Raw genomic sequence first — 23,662 nt, 5'->3', positions numbered from 1 at the left:
TTTTAAGGAGACCCTAAAATGCTAACTGATCTTTACTGCCACCTTTTTAGTCATGTCTCTATTGTTTTGTGGTGCAAACTGCCTTTTTCAGTTTCATTCTCTCCTGCTCTCATCCATTCACACCTCTCCAACCTGCTTATGGCTCTAATTATTCTTTTCTTTTGTCTCTATTATAATTGCTAACAACCTTCCATTCACAGAGATTTAATCCCTCTTTTCTTTCATCAAACTTCTCACTTCACCTTGTTTGAAACTGTATCATATCACCTTATTGAAAAACGAAAAAAAATTCAGCGAGTTTTACAATTCAGAATTATTTATTTGCATTACATTTGCTCATAACAGGTGCATCTCTATGGGCTCGCTAGCATGTTAGCTTAGCACACCAACAAAACATGACAATTTATGAGATTAAAAACATGTTTTTGGTCCAAACTTACAAGTCCAGTGTTTTAAATAACTTTATGTGAAGTGATGTGGCTTCGGATCAAAAATCAGACCGAAAATATATATTTTTTTATGGTATTCTGCACAATGAGAAAAGCTATCTCGAATCCATCAATATTTCTCCAAATGTGCATGCTTTTGAGCTAAAAGCCCTGAGGGATGTTGTTTTGTCAAGTGTTTTCATGGCGAACATACAGGAGTTTTTTCTCAATGGATGTGGCTGACGCTCATCATTCAATGAAAAGGTAACGACTCAGTTTTTCATATTCATAACTCCCGACGCATATTAACAAATTACGGCCACTATAAGATTTTAAGAGTAAAACAGAGGTCAAAAGTTGAAGCTTGAGACTGAGATCTTTTTAATGATGTATAGTTTATCAAGGTAATTAAATTACATCTAACTAAATTTGACCTAATTTAAACAAAGAAGCTTCAGTGCGTCGGCGTCCTCGTGAAGGCTAACAGGTTTTTAATAGACTTTAATAAAATGGTGGCAACAGCAATATTGTAAAAGACATGCATTCAGTATGCTATTAAACTATTTACTTAGAGCCAAGCTAAGTTTACTAGCAGCTACAGAACTTGGAGTCTGTGGAGTAAGGGGCTGTTTATAAAGAACGCTGCAAGACGTGAACGCAACGGTCGAACAAATATTTCTAGCGCATGCTTACATAAGAAATACAATGGAAAAGCAGCACAGTGAAGTGCAAAAAAATGTGTTTTGTGAGAACAACCCCCAAGATGCTAGTTACCATTGTAATTACAGCACTACACAGTCTACCAGCATAGGCTAACTGTTGAAGCTAATCAGCTAAACCCTGGCAAGGGATTAGTTGGTTGATTGATTTATTGATTGATTGATTGATTAGTGAGGTTGACTACAGAAGTTTATCTATTTTTAGCTTTAATTGTCTTGAAGCAGTGGTTTAAAGTGGATGCATTTTTTTCACACTTTTAGCATACTATTTTAGCATGTTAGCTTGTCTGACAGTAGCTTTTAGACTATCTGCATAGTAAAACGTTCTCTTTGTATCTCTAAACTAATCCCTCTTTAAAACACCATTACTACAGGCATCAAAGCATCACCTTTGTAAAAAATCCACAGCCTTTGACAACAAATTAGATATTATTACCGGTAAATCAATTATAGTTTGATTGGTTTTTGGGAGGGCTATGATAAAAGCATATTTATGTGATGAATAACTGTCACTTACCCTGCTAAAGGACTATGGTTTAAAAAAAATGTGTAGTTTAACAAATTGCTAAGGATCACGTTATGGATGGTTGAGCCTCTGGTCACATTTAGTGCTTAGTACGACTCTGGGTGATTTGTTTTTGTGTCAAGGCAAGCATGTGGCTAATTGTGCTCGTTCATCTTTGGACCGTGAAAAATTACACCCATTTTATGTAATGTGCAACTGTTTGAGGTGAAAAATGAGAAAAATACTCCTAAATTTTGGCTCACAAATTGACAAAAACGGGGGTCTTTCTGTCCCATATTAGCCTACATTAGATAATAACTTTGTTCGAACACAGACAGCAAAGCAAAGTAGGCCAGACCCTGACGGGAAACTAATAAAACTGAAACCAGCGAGACTAGGAGAGCAGACACAAAAGCTATTATGGCCTGTGGGCTCATGGGACAACAACAGATGCAACAATCTGAGCAAAATCTCTTGCAGTTTGAAGGCCTTTCTGTCAGTCACATTGACAGGAGACTTACAACCTTTTGCTCTAATCTTCAAATCCCAAATGGGTGGTTTTGGTACATTTTTCATTAATATGTCACATTGCACTGAATTTGAGAGCTTTTCTGATAAAACGGAAGATCCAAATTAAAGCTCTTGTGTTATTAAGGCAGCTTAGATTCTATCAAAAACTGACAGCTAGATCCATAACTGAGCAGTGTCCTGGCATGTCCCACTTGGCTCTGCCTCAGAAGATTGTCAGCATGACATTATTCACTCTATTGTCACAACATGTCAGTAAAAATGGATGACTAATGCTTTTTGGTGAAAAATGAACACAAGGGCATAAACTGCGGCCTGTTGCATGCTTAAATAGTGCTGTCATTGTTAACTAAAACAAAAATGAATTTGTTAATTGAAATAAAGCTGAAATATAAATATTAAATGAAAACTTTAACTTAAAAAAACTTAAATGAAGATTAGAAATGTTGTCTTGGCAACTAACCGAAATTAAATAAGTTGACATACTAAAATTGCTAAAACTAAAAAATCAATTAAAGAACTATAAATATAAAAATGAAAGCTATTAATAACATTAATAAAAAATTATATATAATTCATACTAAAATAACATTATATTACTAACTATATTACAAGTTAGTCACCTAATTTTTTTAAGACTGGTCATAACTTTTTTTACATAAAAGCAGCAAAGCATATGGAAACAAAATGCTTAAAATCTTCAAAAATTATTGTTCCATGGACAAAATAACAATAATAGCATACGGTTTTGACGGAATGACAAGGATGGTTAAATATGATTCATTTAACGGTTTTGGTCCACCAAGGCATAACTGTGGGAACATTACGATTAGGAAATAATGAGAAGAAAAAAAACTTGAATTTTAACAATATATTTTGTTTCTAGTGTACTTTTCAAGGTACTTTAAGATGCTTTTAAAAAATGACAAATGCATTACAACAAAACCAGTAGCACACAACAGTAATCACATATTAAAAGCAATATGAAAATGTGAGTTTTGAGTATAATGGGGTTTTGAATTTGAGTTTTGAGGAAGGAGTTGTGAATTGTGAATGAAGAGGAGGGCTTTGAAAAAGATCCATTGTTAGCCAGGGAGCCAGTGAATCTTTTGAAGGACAGTGGTGATGTGGTCACGAGAGTAGCAACAGAGTTCTGGATGTACTGGAGGTTATTTAGACTTTGAATGATGTGCCATGAAGTATGCTGTTGCTATAGTCAATTCTGAATGTAGTAAAGGTATAAATCAAAGTTTCAGAAGCAGAGTGATGGACAGAGACTTTAATTTTAACCCAAAATATTCATAACCAAAATATTCATACCTCAATTGCATCAATTTTTGTTTAAAAGATATTTAATTTTAATGAATATACTGTACATTTCTAATATATACACTAACATTAAAAAAAGTTTGAGCCAGAAAGATTTTTTTTTAATACTTTTATTCAGCAAGGATGCATTAAATTAATCAGAAGTGACAGTAATGGCTTTTACGTTCTTCACATATTTCAAATAAATGCTGCTCTTTTAAACTTTCTATTCATCAAAGAATCTTGAAAAAATACATTAAGGTTTTCACATAAAAATATTAAGCATCCCTAGTAAAAAAGTAATATGTGACCCTGGACCACAAAACCAGTCATAAGTTGCACGGGTATATTTGTAGCAATAGCCAACAATACATTGTATGGGTCAAAATTATAGATTTTTCTTTTATGCCAAAAATCATTAGGATATTAAGTAAAGATCATGTTCCATAAAGATATTTTGCACATTTCCTACCATAAATATATAAAAAATTTATTTTTGTGAGTGGATATGCATTGCTAAGGACTTTTGGACAACTTTAAAGGCGATTTTCTCAATATTTTGAGTTTTTTGCACCCTCAGATTCCAGATTTTCAAATAGTTGTATCTCGGGCCAAATATTGTCCTATCCTAACAAACTACACATCAGTGGAAAGTTTATTTATTCAGCTTTCAGATGATGTATAAATCTCAATTTCAAAAAATTGACCCTTATGACTGGTTTTGTGGTCCAGGGTCACATATATTTAAAATACATTTATTTCATACTATAGTTCAAATATATTAACATACTGACATATTGTTTGAGACTTACTGATATAAAAATTATAATGAAACTTTATTTGGAGTACTACTCGTGCACAATGCACATTTCTTAATTTTAAGCCTAAAATGTGTTTTAATGTCAATATTGATAAGGATTGTTTGAACTTTGAATAATATCAGTCTTTAAATGCAAGATATTTAAAGTGTACCTAAAGTATACTTGCAGTAGTTCCATTTTAGCACTATCAGAAATACTTAAGTATATCTTTAGTTGGACCGCAGTACTACTTCCGCACACTTAAAGTGCATTAAGTACAAAATTAGTTGTTCCAATTTAGCAGACTTTAAGTATACCATTTTTGTATACCAAAAGTACAATTGCAGGGTATTTTTATTAAGTACATAAATATGTAAATGTAAATGTAGTATACTTAGCATTAAATAAATGTATTTCAGATACATTTTAGTATATTTATTTTTCACTAGGGATATCAACTGTTTTCAACACTGATAATAGTAAGAAATCCTACTTGAGCACCAAATCATTATATTACAATGATTTCATCATGTGACACTAAAGAGTAACAGAGTAATGATGCTGAAAATTCAGTTTTGCCATCACAGGAATAAATTTTAAAATATATTACAATAGAAAACATTTATTTTAAAATAATATTATTATTAATATTTCACAATATTACCTTTTTTTTGTATCTTCCAAAGCCCAAACTTTTGAGCGGTAGTATAGGGGCATTTTCGCCTCTTATCAGGATAGTATAGGGTAGAAGAGAGAGGATATGACAAAAGGGAAGAGCAGAAGATGGGACTGGGAAAAGACCTGGAGTTGGGAATCATCACAGTTCACCCATAATCGGAGTGCTGCCTATAACCACTTTAAAATGGTCACAGATTCGCAGCACATTTCCCACTGGGTGCAGGTTTCACTCACCAGTGAATGGATCAATTCTGTGCTATTCAGTGGCTCACACCCACCATTTCAATTTTGAACTGCACTATCCAGTGATTTGTATTGTTTGTAGTGCTCATTTGTAACAATTTTGAAGTCCTCGCTTCCTTCCTTTCACTTCATCTCCCTCACCATGTTCATCTTAAGTCCATACACGTTTGCATTATCGATGCTATCTTAGAAGGCTGCTTAATAACGCATGACTTTGTAACAGACTCCCTGTCGGGAATGTGCCTAAGAGGCCGCTCTATAGGTTTTGGGACAAAGCCATAGGCTCAATGGTACACTTCATAATATTGACAATGTAATTAGAGCGTATGCTCAGAATATGTCCATGTTACCACAATTTACTGCCTTGCTGCAGATCTGATGCTCAAAATACCAACAAAGGCTCACTGGAAAAATGTGCCTCTACCTAGATTTTTGCAAAACGCCAAAAACATACTTATACATACATTTCACTGCAGTTTCCAGCTTAAAATGAACACTAGAGGCAGTATAATGCCAACAACTTTTATTCCTTTTAACACAAATTATGATTTCAGGGGCAGATTATAGATTAATAAAGACTTAAAAAAACATTTTTACCATAGTAAATTATTTTTAAACTAATACATTTGTACATTTGCACCAAGTTCCATATGGCTTTTCTGATGTAGTAAACTTGCTCGGTAGCTCACCTGGTACAACACTGCACATTGCGGAGCACCTGGGTATGAATACCGTGAAACACGAGTCACAATTAAAGAGCTCAAAGACTTGTAGACGCAAGCTAACTTGGCGTGGTTGTTTCAGCAAATGCATTTTTACCTCACGTAACACTTTTGGTTAGGTTTACGGTAGTGTTTAGTGTAGGTCCTATGTTATTTTCAAATGCATAAACCTTCTAAGCGCCACTCACCACATGTGAACTGCCTCAATACATACAATAACCAATCTAAAAAAAATGTTGACAGATTCACGTTCATCTGGATAAAACTGAACATGCTTTTAGCCCCACTCAATGGACATTTCATTCTGTTTTTCCAACAACAGAGTGCATGACATCAGATTAGTGAAGGTGACCTTTGCAGTAATGTCCTGTGGCAGCTTTCTCAAATCCACATATGTACAGCAGCTTCACAGCATGTGACAACCGTTTCTTCATTAATCCTGTGCTGAAGCTCCATCATTACTGGCGGATTTCTGCAGAGAGGACGGTCTGGAGTCGTGTATGGGGTAATGAGCCATCTTGAACATACTGCTGTCCTTTCAGCCAGCACAGGAAACTGTGCGAACACTCCTTTTCACATTTATGTCTCATTACCGGGAGGTCAGAGAATGACCATGGATGATATTCTGTTCCTTCTCACTTCCGTTCTCTCTTTGTGACTCATACTTCTCTTGTGTGTCTTGATTCAGATGTTTCTTTCTCTGTTCCTGGTCTCTCACGCTCATTAACAGTTATTTTAGAAAGTTACTGTATTTAAGCTGCTTTTAAGCAGCTTTAAAGATAAACTTTTAGATGTCACAAATGTGTTGTGCCATACACATTGCCTAAGACCGTCCTTCCTGTTTATAATGAGCAGAGCATAGTCATCTTACCATGGGTGTCACTTTGTATTATGTTTGGGGGGGATAGGTTGTGTACAGATGGACTGATTATGTCATGGAAGACTTTGCTCATAAATATAAATTAGGTTATGGACAAACAATTTGAAGTTTCAATAAATATATATGTACTGATCTAGAAATCAGGTCTATAGGGGAGCATTTGCTAATTTAAGTCAAAACTGAAATATTAGCATTAATGATTACAATCATTTAAAGAGTTAGTTCACCCAAAAATGAAATTTCTGTCATTAATTCTTCACTCTTGTGTTGTTCCAAACCTGTAAGACCTTGGTTCATCTTCGGAACACAAATTAAGATATTTTTAATGAAATCTGAGAGCTTTCTGACTTCCCAAAACACAGCAATGTCATAACCAATTTCTCAATTACGAACAAAGGTCTTAAGGGTTTGTAACAACATGAGGGTGAGTAATTAATGACAGAAATTTCATTTTATATATAATATATAATTAATATTTTTAATTGTGTGTAAGCAATAAGGTACAAGAGGCTGTGCTGTATTGTGAATAGGTCATGGCTGAAGGGCGTTGTTAGGCACAACGCGAAGCGTGACTTATTCACGATACAGCACTAGCTTTGAGTACCTTATTGCTTTTATAAAATGGTTACCACACAATACAAATATTAAAGCCAAAAATATGTATCAATGCAACTTTCATGAAGTAAATTTTCACTAAAAGCGTTCCTTCCCCCGGAAAAAATAGTCCCTGATCGTGAACAGCAACAGAAGTTACATTATTACGCCATTAGATGGCGGCAAAGACTGTCTTTATGAGTGTGTCAGTCAGTAGCGAAGACTTTTACATTGAAAAGACTGAATTGTTGTGAACACGAAAAAAGTTGCAACTGACAAATGCTTTGACTAGCGCTGTCAGCCACGGGAAAACTCCTTAACTGTTAAAAGGACAAGATAATACATCGGACATTTAAACAGATTTTTTTATTATGAACATAGGACTGACCTGAAGGAAAATGCTAAATCTGAATGCAGGTAATAAACTCGCTCAATCGATCTCTTTTTCACTATACTCTTCTAGTTCTACATAATACAGTAAGCTTCAATGAACAATATCAACTGAGAACAAACAGTTTACGTTGCTATGAGTGGTTGCTAAGGGTGTTATATAGTGATACACAGAACTGTTGGGTGAAACGGTCATATATATATACTGTATATATACAGTAGTTCTTCTATATATATATATATATATATATTAGAAGAACTACTGTAGTGTTTTTTTCTATGTAATCATGCACAAGACTGACGTCACTGTTGCGCCGTGCCTCACGGTTTTATTAGCTATGTTCAAAAATGTGTTTTGAGACCTTGCATTCTTTTCCAGTCATTCCACTCTCATGTTTATAAACACAAGAATGCATTCTCTGTGAATAACCCCTTAGTTTTTAATTAACAACAACAACAAAAAAAACTCAATTCACTGTAACATGCTTTTCATAACCAGGTAGTATCTCTGGATATTCTTCAGCTGAATTGCATTTGTACCTTGTACAGGTGCATCTCAATAAATTAGAATGTCGTGGAAAAGTTCATTTATTTCAGTAATTCAACTCAAATTGTGGAACTTGTGTATTAAATAAATTCAATGCACACAGACTGAAGTACTTTAAGTCTTTGGTTCTTTCAATTGTGATGATTTTGGCTCACGTTTAACAAAAACCCACCAATTCACTATCTCAAAAAATTTGAATACTTCATAAGATCAATAAAAAAAAGGATATTTTAAACAGAAATGTCAGGCTTCTAAAAAGTATGTTCATTTCTATGCACTCAATACTTGGTTGGGCCTCCTTTTGCATGAATTACTGCATCAATGCGGTGTGGCATGGAGGCAATCAGCCTGTGGCACTGCTCAGGTGTAATGGAAGCCCATGTTGCTTTGATAGCGGCCTTCAGGTCATCTGCATTGTTGGGTCTGGTGTTTCTGATCTTCCTCTTGACAATACCCCATTAATCCTTTATGGGGTTCAGGTCAGGCGAGTTTGCTGGCCAATCAAGCACAGTAACACCATGGTCATTGAACCAGCTTTTGGTACCTTTGGCAGTGTGGGCAGGTGCCAAGTCCTGCTGGAAAATGAAATCAGCATCTCCATAAAGATTGTCAGCAGAAGGAAGCATGAAGTGCTCTAAAATTTCCCGGTAGATGGCTGCGTTGACTGTGGACTTCAGAAAACACAGTGGACCAACACCAGCAGATGACATGGCAGCCCAAATCATCACTGACTGTGGAAACTTCACACTGGACTTCAAGCAACATGGTTTCTGTGCCTCTCCACTCTTCCTCCAGACTCTGCGACCTTGATTTCCAAATGAAATGCAAAATTTACTTTAATCTGAAAAGAGGACTTTGGACCACTGAGCTACAGTCCAGTTCTTTTTCTCCTTAGCCCAGGTAAGACGCTTCTGACGTTGTCTTTGGTTCAGAAGTGGCTTGGTATGTGGAATGTGACAGTTGTAGCCCATTTCCTGAAGACGTCTGTGTGCGGTGGTTCTTGATGCACTGACTCCAGCTTCAGTCCACTCCTTTTGAAGCTCTCCTAAGTTCTTAAATCGGCTTCGCCTGACAATCTTCTCAAGCCTGCGGTCATTCCTTTCACTTGTACACCTTTTCATACCACACTTTTTCCTTCCAGTCAACTCTCCATGAATATGCTTTGGCACAGCACTCTGCGAACAGCCAGCTCTTTCAGCAGTGACCCTCTGTGGCTTACCCTCATTGTAGAGGGTCTTGATGATCGTCTTCTGGACAACTGTCAAGTCAGCAGACTTCCCCATGACTGCTGTTGGGATTACTGACCTAAACCCAGTATTTATACCCTGAGAATGGTAATTTAATAGAACATGAAATTAAATATTCTAATAATTTGAGATACTGATTTTTTGATTTTGATAAGCAGCAAGCTGTAATCATCAAAATGAAAACTAAAAAGTCTGGAAATATTTTACTTTATGTCTGATAAATCTAGAATATATTTAAGTTTTACTTTTTGAATTAAATTACAGAAAAAAAAGAAAAAAAACAATTTTTCATGATATTCTAATTTATTGAGATGCACCTGTATTTCAGTGGGGACCATTCATGCTGTCCAATTCAAATTCATACTTGGGAATTCATAGGACAGATGATGAATACATGGATAAGCAGGTGACTGTCAAGAATAGCACTTTGGTCTGGCAGTAATGTTTTCGCTTTGAATACGAGGGGTTTGGGGTTCCAGATTGCAGATGTACATCAGTAAATGTTTATCAGTATTTATTTGGGAACATATGTGTTTACATATTATTTAGTGATTTCACCGGAATGGATAGAGAGTTGTGGAAAAGTGATAAATTTGAGCATGTCTAAGAACTGTATGTGGGAGAGAATTTGTCACTGTCGCTTTGTGCAGCTGACAACTGTAAAAATCTCCCATTATAACACAGAAACTAAATGAATATGCTCAACAATTGGTGATGCTCTCTCTGTAAGATGTATTAGATACATTAGTAGGGATTTCAGAAAGTGATTGGGACACAATCGGCTTTGGCAGAAAGTAATAGGAACATGACCCATCATTTTTGACGCCAATGTATCTTACAATTGCGTATTTGAGACTTGCTTAAAATATTAACCTACTTTATGATATCATTAGCTCTGTAAATCTCAAAAAGGGTAGGAGAGTGGCCCCCGCTTTTTTTAGCCAATCGGAAACCACTGCCTTTTACAGGTATTGGTTTGCTGGGACGATGGGGTGTGTGGTTGAAGGGACTGGATTATCTAATTGTAGTGGAAGTTAGCAAAACGGCTGAAATCACTTACAGCACCTTTAACTATATTGAGCTAAAACTCTATAACCTCAGGGAAGGAAATGATGTCTAATACCTTAATATTAACTGTCTGAAGATCAGTCACCATAATGTAATTCAGTGGGCAAAGTTATTTATGAAAAAAATAAATGGACTGATTAATGCATTTGTGGAGATTGGTAATGACTATATCTTCGAGGGAACACGAAATAACATCTCGAAGATAAATTCATCCATTAACAAAGTTATAAGATGAAAAAAAAAGCCTCTAAAAGCATTTCAAGCTCCTGCATCATACGTAGCTATTACAGATAGGATTAATTCTCTGTGGCGCCTCGGGTTTTCTTCCGGCTTTCAGTGAACAGCCAACCTGGGCTTGGTTTATTAGTACAAGTCTCATCCCAGTAAAGTCTTTTCACACATCTGAGTGACACATGTCATCATTTAGCAGAAAAAGGGGAACATCGTAGCTCACATCGTTATTCCAAGAGCTAAATCCATCAGATTCAGATTTGCATGGTGGCAGCTAGCCTGGGATTTACGTCACGTCTACTAGTGCAGGCTTACAAACAGGACATTTAAAGGGCTTGCTGGCGTACACACTCCAGGTTTGTGATTGGTACATTAAACTACATTACTATGGAGACCAGTAAGTGCAGCGGAGGGGGCTGCAAATGCGTTGGCAATGGAGTGGAAGAGTACACTATTATGTATCTGTTCTCGTAATGTGTGGTCTTCCAACAAGAAATAAGCCACAGTGATTGCGTAAGTTTTGCACCTTTAAATGTAAAACCCACATGGGTTTGCCTGCCCACACGGATCTGTGAGTAAGCATGAGGGGCAAAGATAGCACAGAGATAGAGAGTATTCAGCCTTTCAGTGTACCGAACTACAGTACGTCTATTTGACATGACTCTCCATTCAAACCACTGTAGCCTTCAGCATTGCTGCTAATGGAGCAGGGGCCACCATGGTCCTATTTTAAAACACCGCTTAGACCAACCATAGTATTTAGATCATGTACCGAAGACAAACTCTCCTCTACAGTGCATGCAGAATTATTAGGCAAGTTGATTTTCTGATCATATTTTTTTCACTAGGAACATCTTACCAATTCCAAAACACAGTAATCTTAATAACTACTATTAATTTTGTATTTAATCATTTATAAGTGATATATAATTGTTCATGAAGGCTGGAAATAAAAAACGCCTTATATTCAGGTGTGCAGAATTATTAGGTACGTTTTCTTTTACAGATAAAATGAGCCAAAAAAGACATTTAACTCAGACTGGAAAGTCAAAAACTATTAAATGCCCATGAGAAGTATGCAATACTAATGCAATACTAGAAATTGCCATTAAAGGATTAGTTCACTTTGAAATGAAAATTAGCCCAAGATTTACTCACCCTCAAGCCATCCTAGGTGTATATGTCTTTCTTCTTTCTGATGAACAGAAATATTAATAAATATCCTGATGCATCTGAGCTTTGTAATGGCAGTGATAGGGATCAATGAGTATGAGCTGAAGAAAGTGCCTCCATCCACATCCATCTATCATAAATATGTGTTCCACACAGCTCCAGGGGGTTAATAAAGTCCTTCTGAAGCGAAGCGATGCATTTGTGTAAAAAAAAAAAAATCCATATTTAACAAGTTATGAAGTAAAATATGTAGCTTCCGCATGAGCCGCCTTCCGTATTCAACGTACGCAGAAAGTGTAAAACTCTTGCAGTTCACAAAGCTTACACTACGTCCTACGCCTTCCCTTTTCAACTCACGGAAAAAGTGTAACTGAAGTGACGCCAGTTTACACTTTCTTCGTTACTTCAATACGGAAGGCGGTCTGTTTTATTTATTTACCCAAACACTGGGATGAGGCTGTTGAGTCATTTTTGAGTTATTTTTTCAGTGTTGGTAGGTTTTTTGTGTTGTTATTGACCAATATATATATATTTGAATCAGAATTATGTGGTAATTAATTATTAATTAATATGGGTTCCTTAAATCTTTATTTTAGAATACTGTTTCAAGTTCTAAGTAATTACTGGAGAATTATCTAATAATTCTTTATGAATTGCTAATGGGTTCCCTATATTTTCACTTTGGAATACTATTTCAGGTTCTAAGTAGGCTAATTCCAACAGAATTATTTGATAATTCTTTATTAATTACTAATGGGTTCCCTGTATTTTCATTTTCCCTCAGTCATTGTCTTACATACTGGAATTTAGTCAATGGTAATGTGATATGCTGAGGAAAACAGACACACTTACAGTACTGTATATGAAATATAAAAACTAATCTGAGGTAAGTTGGCTATGGCAAAGCATTTAGAGTCGGGGTGGGGTTCCTTTTGGAAGTTTATTTCTTACAGAACACACTCACAAAACAATTTTTTACCACACAGGCAAAAACCTCTATAAAATTGATTGTATTTATTAATAATGCATTTTCATAATACTACTACTGATAACATTAGTAAATAAGAAAGGGCCACAACTCAATGTAATTGTGTTTGTTCATTAGTAGTTACTTCATAGTTATTTTTCTTGAACCTTAATTAGTAGATAATTAATAGTAGTTCTTCAGGAGGTATGACAGAATTCATTAGTTATTGATTAGCTAACTGTTACTTAACAAAATCATAAAATTCTATTACATACTGATTAGTTAACACATCTTTCTTAGTAGTTAACAGTAGTGACTTAAGTGCTAAAGAAGAATTACCTATTAGTTCTTCAGTAATTCCTTATTAGTTATGCAGTAAGTAAGAAACAGTATTCTAAAGTGTTACCATTTTTGACTTTTCAGTCTGAGTTAAATGTATTTTTTGGCTCATTTTATCTGTAAAACAACACGTATCTAATAATTCTGCACACCTGAATATAAGGTGTTTTTCATTTCCAGCCTTCATGAACAATTATATATCACTTACAAATGATTAAATACAAAATTAATAGTAGTTATTAAGATTAATGTGGTTTAGAATTAGTAAGATGTGCCTGGAAAAAAATATGATCAGAAAATCAACTTGCCTAATAACTCTTCGTGCACTGTAATGTCTACAGGCTTCAGCCCTTAAACATAATTAATAATGTGAACATTTTTGAGAGGGACTATTTTCATATTTATTCAGTTTTCACAGCAATTATGCTTAGAATCTCTGTACCAATGAACTATGGTATACTATCATGACAAGTCAGAGGTTTTAAGAACATAATTTGACATTTTGTTGAGCTTACCTTACACAAAATACAAACTCAGCAACAGTGTCAATGAAGTATTACATAATTTATGAGAGATCTTGAACTTCTCAAAAAGATGTTGCTCGCTGCGAACAGACAGGTTTTTTTTTTTTTTTTCTGTTTTAAGGTTTACTAATTTACAGTATGTTCAATTTGTTGAGTCACAGACTTCACTTGTTTCTCCTAGACAGCTATGAGATGGACAACAAATGGAGACTTTTTCAGATTATGATGAGTGAATAACAGAGTCTGCAAAGTTAGATACCAAAGTATGCAATCAAAAGTCAGAGATTTCATAATTCTTCCTACAAATTAAATATACTCTCTGGAAAAAAAAAAAAAAAAACTGTCTAAACTGGTTTGCTGGTCTTACTTGGTCTCCCAAGTGGGTAAAGCTGGTCCATTAGCTGGATTAAAAGGGATGCACCCAGCTAAACTAGTTACACACCAGCCTTAACTGGGTTGTGAGAATTTTTTTTAAACTAGTTAAAAAAAACTTAAACCAGCTAAAAACAGAAAACTATCTTAGGTTGGTTTAATCTGGGGCCCTTTCAGTGGGGCTGTATGTCAACAATCATTTGTTTATTGCCTTTAAAAATCTTCTTTGCAATTTTAGAAGAAATATTTTAGACAAAGTTGATACTTAAATGAAATTCAACAGAGAACTCTATTAAGTCTCATAAGTTTTGAAATTTTCCTCTGGGGACCTTCTTACACTTCCCACTATTCAAACATAGTTACACATTCATTATGAGGATTTGAATTTCAATGATGCTGACAGTAGACCAGGTTTTGCATTGGAAATTATATTCAGTATTCACAGTGCAGTCTTCTAGGATTCATTTGCATGATTATTAATTACTTTATAGCTAGATGAACCCATTAAGAGGAACAAGTGAATATAAATTAAGCTTGGTATATGCATATAGCAAAAATCAGACAAAAACATGTAGAGTAAAAGATAGAGCGTTGTTTTTAACCAAAAATCAACCTTTTTAACAGAGACTGGTGTCATAGTAATTTCAAAGGTAGAAGGAACTTTTTGTAAAAGTAAAAAATATACTATAAAACACAATCAAATACCTTCAGTGGACAAAGAAACCTCAACACTATAATCAAGTGCGGTGGGACGCTGGCAGTCTAGAGGAGAGACCAGATCTCTACAAAGACCCAGTGTTGTCTTTCAAGTGAAACTAAAACTCATATCTTTCAGCACTGTGAAGGTTTCCTTTTGTAGACAGGATTTAATAACAAAGACATCAATCTCTGTGGCAAGATTGTGGCGAGCGTGCACATTGCAAGCCCACAATTCAATATCGAGGACAGAGTCTGTAGCCAGTGATTTTTCTGTTGAAGACACTGTTGAAGGTGTGACTGGGCATTGTGTGTACTTTATTTGAATGACAATTTCCCTGCTGACATATAATCTGCTCTGTCTATATAGTGCAATATAATTTGCATATACAACCTAACTAAAAAGAGTCTGTTGTTCCTTCTAAATAAGAGGCAATCACCGATTGGTAAAGTCATCGCGTCACTGCAGCGGCCGTTAGAAGCTCCAGTTCCTAAACAGCTTTGGAGAATTTGATGTTTCCCCATTCAAAGTGATAGGAGCTGCACTAGAATGCCCGAGAGATGTTTCAAAGATGGCCGCCAAGTGAAATGACTTGTCTAAAGCCCGGGATACACTGCACGATTTTTGCAATCCTTTAAGATCATTACAAATCACACTGTGCGACATGGTTCCATTTGAACTCGGGCACGACATGCATGTAAACTGTAGGATGATGACACCTATTGACTCGTAGGCTACGATGCAAGTTTCTATAGAAGAATAAAATGTCATCACAGCATGTGGTAGTGGTTAACAAAAATACCATGTTGAATCACACTTTGGCAGTTGTAATTTTTATGTGTGCTGAAAATAAAAAGGAAGCGGCGAAAGAAGAAGGGAAAAGAGCTTGAGGTAAGCAGTTTGAAATTTTAGCGCCATGTCGCTTTGATTTCATGTTGCATTTTTATTGACTGGTCAGTAGACGTAGGTTGTAGCAGCAAACACACTGTGCGATGATCATGCCTGGGACAGCCAAAAATCGTGCAGTGTATCCCGGGCTTTAGAGGGACTTTGTTTATACTTAAAAACATCATAGAATAGTGCATAAGTATGAGAACTGGGTGCACACAGTACTATCCAACCTCTATTTGTGGACATGGTGCCTCTGCATTATCTGTGCAAAATAATGATTATTTATGTGTTTGTATTCCAAAAGAGCAAGCACAACAGATGTTTGCCTTCTTAGTTTATCTTAGTTTTCTGGCCTGTTTAATGAAACACAGTCAACTCAGGTGTGTGACGTCTATGACATCCATCCTCTGAGGTAAATGTAATGCACTATAACTACAGCAGTTTTCAACCTGCAATCTGATCCACCGAGTTATGGGTGTATGGCATCACGAGAGATTTACACAGTTACACAGTCAAAGTTCCCACTTTATAGTACATGAATATAAAAACCTGTTTAGCAAATTTGCAGAGGAACCTGTGTAAAACAGGGTAAATGTTGCAAATGTTAGCATTGCATAGCATTGTTTTTAGGTGCAGTGTGCCAAGAGACATCCTTGTTGACAATTGAACACCTGCAAAGCTAATAGGAGCCAATTTTTTCTTCTTTACATGTCATTATTTGACTTTAAATGTACATGGAAGAAAAGGCCAATCTGAAGTTTGGAATAACACAGATTTATTATGTATAAAAGGATATTGGTTTTGTTTAAAGTAAGTAAAAAATGCCATTTGTAACCCATTTTACTTGTGTAATGTGGTGCATTTCATAGTAAATAAAGATGTTCAAAAAATAACTTGTGACCAGAATTGATTTTAAAAATAAGAAATGGATTGGAACATCCACACCATGTTCCAGCATGATCTTATAGGTATACTCCACTCAAAAGTTAGCATTTTTTCATCATTTACTCACCATCCTGTGTCCCAGATGTATATGACATTTTCTTCAGATGAACACAAAAGAATAATCCATCTCTGAGTCTACATAATTCAAGTGGATTGTATCCCAAAACTTGACACTTTAAACACCACACAAAGTAATCATTGCAGTACACTTTAAACACCACACAAAGTAATCATTGCAGTAATCCATATGACCGAAGTTTTCTGAAATGAAACCATAAGTGTGTATATAAACTATTAATATTTAAAACTTATTAACCTATTAAAACTTATTAAACTTATTAAAAACTTATTATAAACCATCGCTTCCGGCCATCACTTACGTCAAGCTTTACATCGTACTGACATGGCGCTTCACGATGCTCTCATGAATGTGCATATGACAGTTGGCCGGAAGCCAATGACTTATAGTGTAAATTTTAAATATTAATATTTTCTATACACTCCTATAGTTTCATTTCAGAAGACATTGATTCATCAACTGGGGTTGTATGGATTACCATTTGGGCAGCCATTTACTTGCATTACATGGACTCACAGAAATGGATTGTTTTTGAGAGATGGTGAATAAATGATAAGATAATTTTCATTTTTGGGTGGAGTATACTTTTAAGTCTGTTAACACTAACACAAATATTCGGCACAAAATTTCGGTCCGATTTTCGCCTGCAGGGCACTTTCAGTTTTGTTTGTGTCAGTCTGAACACACATTAACAGGCGTTTATTCAAATTAAAAAGTTTATCGGATCAGTTTTCCGCATGGAACATTCGTCTTATTGTGAACTGACAACATGGTCAGCCAAGACACTTCTAGACTGTTTCACACATTTCTAACAACTATTTTCCTGAGGAGTGCATTGTCTTCATCATTTTATACGCCAGAATGAATTTCCTGAGAGAGTGCAAGCCATCTGCCGCTTTCCAGATTCAGACAGCCATCCTTTACGGGTTAGGCAAGCCTGAAGAATACGCTGGTCTCTGGACAGCAGGCCTGCCAAAACAGCAGGAGTTAGTGCAGACACAAAGCAGTACCCACCTCTGCTGTCCGCCTCATATCCCAGGACCTCACTTTATCAAACCCTGTGAATTATCAGTAATTGGCCCAACTGTGACATTCCCGACTGTAAAGGGCACATAAATCACCTCGCAGTATAATAGCTGAGACGGAGAACTATGGAAGTCCTACACAAATGACCTCACAGAGCGTCTATGCCTGATGTCTGACTGATACCACTGTCTGTCTTTCGAGACCCTTTCTTTTTCATGCACGCAATTACTAGTGACACAGACGGTCCTGTTCGGATAAAAATAGTCTTAGATATGATCCCTTGATCTCGATCTCAGTCTGGTCTGGGCTTTTATCTTCGAATGGATGGACTAAAGTGGACAGAAAATATTCAGAAGCAATTTTGCCTAAAGGAAAGATTATATCACTGCTATTTTATGCCATACAACTCAATGGTACATTGCACAAGTTGTATAACCATACTATGGTTGGAAATTGCATTCAAAGCTTTTGAACTAGTGAATACTTTAATGGCTGTCTTGATATTGTCAATATTCTTCCAAAATTCTAGCATGTCAAAGAGGAAAACCTCATGTTTCATTTAGCAAAGTACCTGGAAGAATTTTGTCTTTCTGAATAAAAAAAGAGTACTTCAGACCAAAATCAATATGACATGAGTACTGCAAGATCTTAAAAGAAAAAAAATAAAAGAAATCCATTTTGTGAAAGTGTAATGCATTAGTAGAATGAAGCAGGGATGGAACGTTACCTAAAGACAGCCTGGAACAACTGTCAGCCTAATACACACTATCACCTGCTGTAGTCTAGTTTAGAAATATTGCTTTTACATTGCAGAGGAAAGGCAATTAAATGGAAGAATAGTTTGAGAGGAATATGTCATGTAATGCTAATTATAGAGAACCATAATTGAATCCCACATAATTATATTGACATTTTCAATAAACTAAGAACTGGAGGCACATTTGATTGCATTCACGTTTGTGATTTTACTGATTTGATTAACTTGACTCGTACTCTACACCAGTATTAGGATAACATGAGGGATTTGCGCAGGAAGTCTCCCTAGAGAACGCAAATTCTGTATTTAAAGGGCTAGTTCACCCAACAATGAAAATTCTGTCTCGCCCTGATATCGTTCCCCATCTGTAAGACCTTCATTCACCTTCGGAACACAAATTAAGATCTTTTTGATGAAGTCTGAGAGGTTTCTGTCTCTCCATAGAGATCCAACGCTCCACTCCAAGGTCCAGAAAGGTATCAGAAAGGTGACATCATTAAAGTACTCCATGTGACTCCAGTGGCTTAAACTCAATTTTATGAAGTGTTTTGTTTGTGCAAAAAAAACATAATTTACCACTTTATTTACAAAATGATATTATTCAAAGCGTGTTCACGCAACAATGTCAGCTCTCGCTTGAACACAAAACGCATGCGTCGTGAAGCTCTCGTGAACACATGTTGCAGATCAATATTTTTGTAAGTAAAGTGGTAAACTATGTTTTTTTGCGCAAACAAAGCACTCACATCGCTTCATAAAATTGAGGTTAAACCACTGGAGTCACATGGAGTACTTTAAAGTCGTCATGAAATCAAAATTGACCCTATTTACTTTGTTAGCGCATATTACTAGTCTTGTGGTGAACAATTAATCCGTGCAAGTTAATACACAGAAGAAAAAAAAATGTCGTGGTAATCTTTAATCAAAATCTGAGAAGTTACTTCCGTTCTGGAATGGTGTTCCTTCTCTGATGACGGCTTGGGTTGAAAAGGCTTAAACTACTCCCCTCCAACCATTAGTCTGCTATGACCCAGAGATGGAGAGGAGGAGCGCTAAAGTAAAACCCTGCCTTCTATTCAATATTCCATTTCACTTGTAAATACGTCACAACACTGGAGAAAAGTCATTTGCAACTTCCGGTTCACGGGGGCTTTAATGATGTCATTTTTACCTTTCTGGACCTTGGAGTGATAATTACGTTGGATCTCTATGGAGGGACAGAAACCTCTCAAACTTCATCAAAATGATCTTAATTTGTGTTCCGAAGATGAACAAAGGTCTTACGGATGTGGAACGACATGAGGGTGAGTAATTAATGACAGAATTTTCATTTTTGAGTGAACTAACCTTTTAAAAGCAGGAGTGAATCCTTATATTTTCTGGTGTCAGCAGAACTAAGGTCATGGGTTCGATTCCCAGGGAATGCACAAACTGATAACTTGAATGCAATGTTTATCGTTTTGGACAAAAGCGTCTGCCAAATGTGTACATGTAAACTTGTAACCAAAGCAGTGTTTTGTTTTTGTTTTTTTTAAACCAGAAACCGGAGATGTAGCATCGCCCAGCACAATTCCAACGGACCATAATGTATGTGTTTCCACGGGGTTTAAGGGCTGGTTGAAAAAACTAGAGAGGAAAGAGGTAAACTGCATAAAAAAAATCACATAATGTCTGAGTAGGCACTACATTTGGTGAAGAACTTACTTTGCGACCATTAAAAAAGTACATTCTATATAATATGAATGTGTGTATACTAGCATGAATGCAAACCAGACGTACTACATCTGCCATGTTGGCCTTGTCATGTGACCTACAGCATCAGTTGCATTGCTTCACTGCAATTCCCAACTTCTTTCCACTGGCTTCATGAGATTTGTTTTCCAAATTTGGACATACTACTCTTTTGGAGTGCTGTTTTTCGCATACTATATAGTAGGGAAGTCAGCATGATCAGATGCAGCGGTAGTTTAAAAATGTGCCAATAATTTTGTCAAAACTTTTTCTCTCTCTTTTAATCTTTTATACAACTTCCTTGTATCTAAATTTGGTTTCGCCAGCTGGCCCGCTGACCCACCGGGAAAAGTTGCAGAGCTCTTTATGCCCCGTCCATCCCTGGAATTAAGTCAGAGGAGCACTCCGGTCAGTGGTCATTCTCAGGTTTCACTACTCCAAGGTCCTGATATTCCCTGATTTAAATCTCTCCTTCTGAATAACTCTAGCATTCCATCCTTATCTAAGATCTTGGTTAGAGTTGGACTATAAGTCTGTACTGTACAAATGTTGACTAAGTATTGATTTTAGTTTGCTAGATTCGTTTTTCCATACACACCTTCATATGTCCTGGATTACACAAACACTCACACAGGGAGCTGTTCTTATCTTCGAACATCTGTTATTTAAATACAATTGCAGGAAAGTATAACAACCTTTAGTTAACCGGACGCACTCAAAATGAAGGGACACACAAGGTTATTTTCTCTGTGATCAAATTATAGCTACAATTCACTATCCCTGTGCATAACCTCAAGCATAGCAGTCTCATTGCAAGAGATGCTGAATAATGTGAGGCCTGTGGTGTTTTGGAAAGCTGTCTATTTAAATGTGCTATCATTAAGCGTAACAACTACTTTGGGCTTCTGGCAATGCTCAAAATATGTCACCAAAATAAATCTGTTTCCACTTAATTTTAATTGTTTCTGGAGGTTCTGTTTATCAATGAATAAGAACTACTGGGCCCCATTTGCAGTTTCTCCTGTACACTTTTTAGAAGTCTAGAATGTAGGTGGTCATTTTTGACAGTCTGCTCCATGGGTTGTCGGGCAAAATTATAAGGTTGGCTCACCCCCCATAGACCTACAGTAGGTGTGTAAAGATGTGTTTAGTGGGCCCCCCTTTGTCACCATAGACTGTATGAAATCTACAAAGATAAAAACCCTATTGTAACCCTATATATGATTCTTGACAATCAAGAACACAATGGATTCCTGTTATTTCTAAGTATATGATCTAATAGTACAACATACAGAGCAAACTAATCAAACCAGATAGCGCTCCTATTAGCATTCTGATTGGCTGAATTGGTTGCAGACATCATGATTGCATGCTTGTAGTGGAAACGGTGTCTTTAATTATAAAAAGTCTAGTTTATAATGGGAAGACAGACTAATTTTCATGAACTGGTTCTTTGAAACAGTTTCAAGAATCAGTTTCAGTAAAACAAAACAAAACAAAGATCCATAATTCTGTTATGTCCCTGACATTCCCCAGTGTGGTGTATTAGGCTAAAATGCTTCAATAAAGCCATATTATGTAGGCAGATTCAGCTCATAATAAATAATTATTTAGAACCTAAATATAATTTGTATTAACAACAAAATAATTCGCACGTTCCTCTTGGATTAAAAAGCTCATTCAACAAAACGTTCGGTACGACGTGTTAATAAAACTGTATTATAATCAATTCATAAACAGTAGGCTACGTTTTATTTGTTACATTTTGGCTATTACTTAATTTCCGATCTATTAAACATATATTATCGGTTCACGCCGAATGAACTACTATCCTACTATCATTTCTCGGCTTATTACCATTTCCAAAAGAGACGGTTCTCGGTTTAACCAGTCAGTTGATTCGAGAATCGCTCGGACGATTCGCGGAGGAATCGTTCAGACAGGTTTTGTGAGTCGGTTCTACTGATTCGTTTTAAAGACCCGACTCAAAACAACAATTCGTTCAGCAATTGGACATCGCTACTAGTTGCAATATACAGTTTCCACATATCCACAGCGCGTCGCGCGCACATGCCAGAGGTATCTAATTTCTCTATAAATATCTCCATCGCTTTGCTTGAGTGACGCTTGAAATGGTTTCAGTGTCCATAGGCTACTATTTGACCTACTGTATGATTGTATAGTAAATGAAACGCAATTCATTTGATGGCGATTTAAGCGCACAACGGCCCATATTGTTGCACCCACTGTCCCCTCAGGCTGCTCATGACAGTTCAGATCGTGGACACTGACCGCTGATAATAAATTAAGGTTACTGCCATGATAATATCAAAAAGACAAGCTTCTGTTCACATGACTTGAGTCACGTTGTGACATATTTCTCTTTTTTTCAGCTGTAATGCAAGCATCGTTATTCGAGCGCTTCTTTGTAATCTAGTCCGGTTTTATTTAATTGAAGTATATAAAACAGCTCAGCTTCAAATTCAGTTTTGGACACAGAGAAGTTGTAGAATCTTCTGTAAAGTGAAATAAGGACGAAATAAAGAAAATACACAGCGTTGCTTAGAGAATCAGCAAAGTACATGCATAAAATTAGTGTCTAAAGTGCTTTATTAAAAATAAACCGAATACAGATCCCATTATTATAACGCACACTGATGGATCCTGAAGCACAGAGCATGTTCTGTTCATCATCATCATCATCATACCTGACGGACACAAACCGAACCGAGAAGGCAACATCACCAAAACATCACAAGCCCATGAGCCAAGTCCAATAATGCAAAAATTCGAGAAACGAAAGGCGCAAAAGCTTAAAGTTATCTCCAGCAGCAAGGACTGAATGGACGTGGTTTGTCAGTACTCACCTCGCTCCAGGGTGAGCGGTTGGACTGTCACTGTCGCCATGACTGTGCTGTGTTATTATCGCTCAGAGAGAGAGAGAGAGAGAGGCTGGAGCTGCGGCATCAGCGCGCGCACTGTAGCGGCAGAGAGAGCGAGTGAGCGCGGATTGGAGCCCGTGCGGATGATGGGAGTGGTTGGGAGGGGAATGGGATTATTTACCACCCGCTTGTGTAGCGGACGATTTTGAATGGGATAAATCAGATGGAGCTGGAGTGTCTCTAGTACGCTACGTTTATAATTTAATTGTAAATTCTAATACTTTGTGAACGGGGATAAATAAGACGTTAAAATTTAAAGATCTAATGCTTGTTGATTATTATTTAAAATTTAAATTGAACACTACATAATTCGGATGTGTAAAATGTAAAT

At 36.3% G+C, this 23,662-nt stretch overlaps 1 protein-coding gene across 2 annotated transcripts in view; it reads right to left on the bottom strand.

Annotated features, from left to right (window-relative positions):
- The window catches only part of lin7a (lin-7 homolog A (C. elegans)), a 58,698-nt gene extending 35,294 nt beyond the window's left edge, over positions 1-23,404 (bottom strand). For both annotated transcript variants that reach the window (XM_051892103.1, XM_051892102.1), the window contains exon 1: positions 23,257-23,404. In XM_051892103.1, coding sequence (XP_051748063.1) covers positions 23,257-23,296 — 40 coding nt within the window. In that variant the 5' untranslated portion in view covers positions 23,297-23,404. The remainder of the gene's footprint in view (positions 1-23,256) is intronic.
- Positions 23,405-23,662: the final 258 nt, after the last annotated feature.

Source organism: Ctenopharyngodon idella, chromosome 4, assembly GCF_019924925.1.
Source record: "Ctenopharyngodon idella isolate HZGC_01 chromosome 4, HZGC01, whole genome shotgun sequence".
Classification (NCBI taxonomy): Eukaryota; Metazoa; Chordata; class Actinopteri; order Cypriniformes; family Xenocyprididae; genus Ctenopharyngodon; species Ctenopharyngodon idella.
The sequence above is the reverse complement of the archived record's forward strand: the minus strand, read 5'-3'. Positions and strand labels throughout refer to the sequence as shown.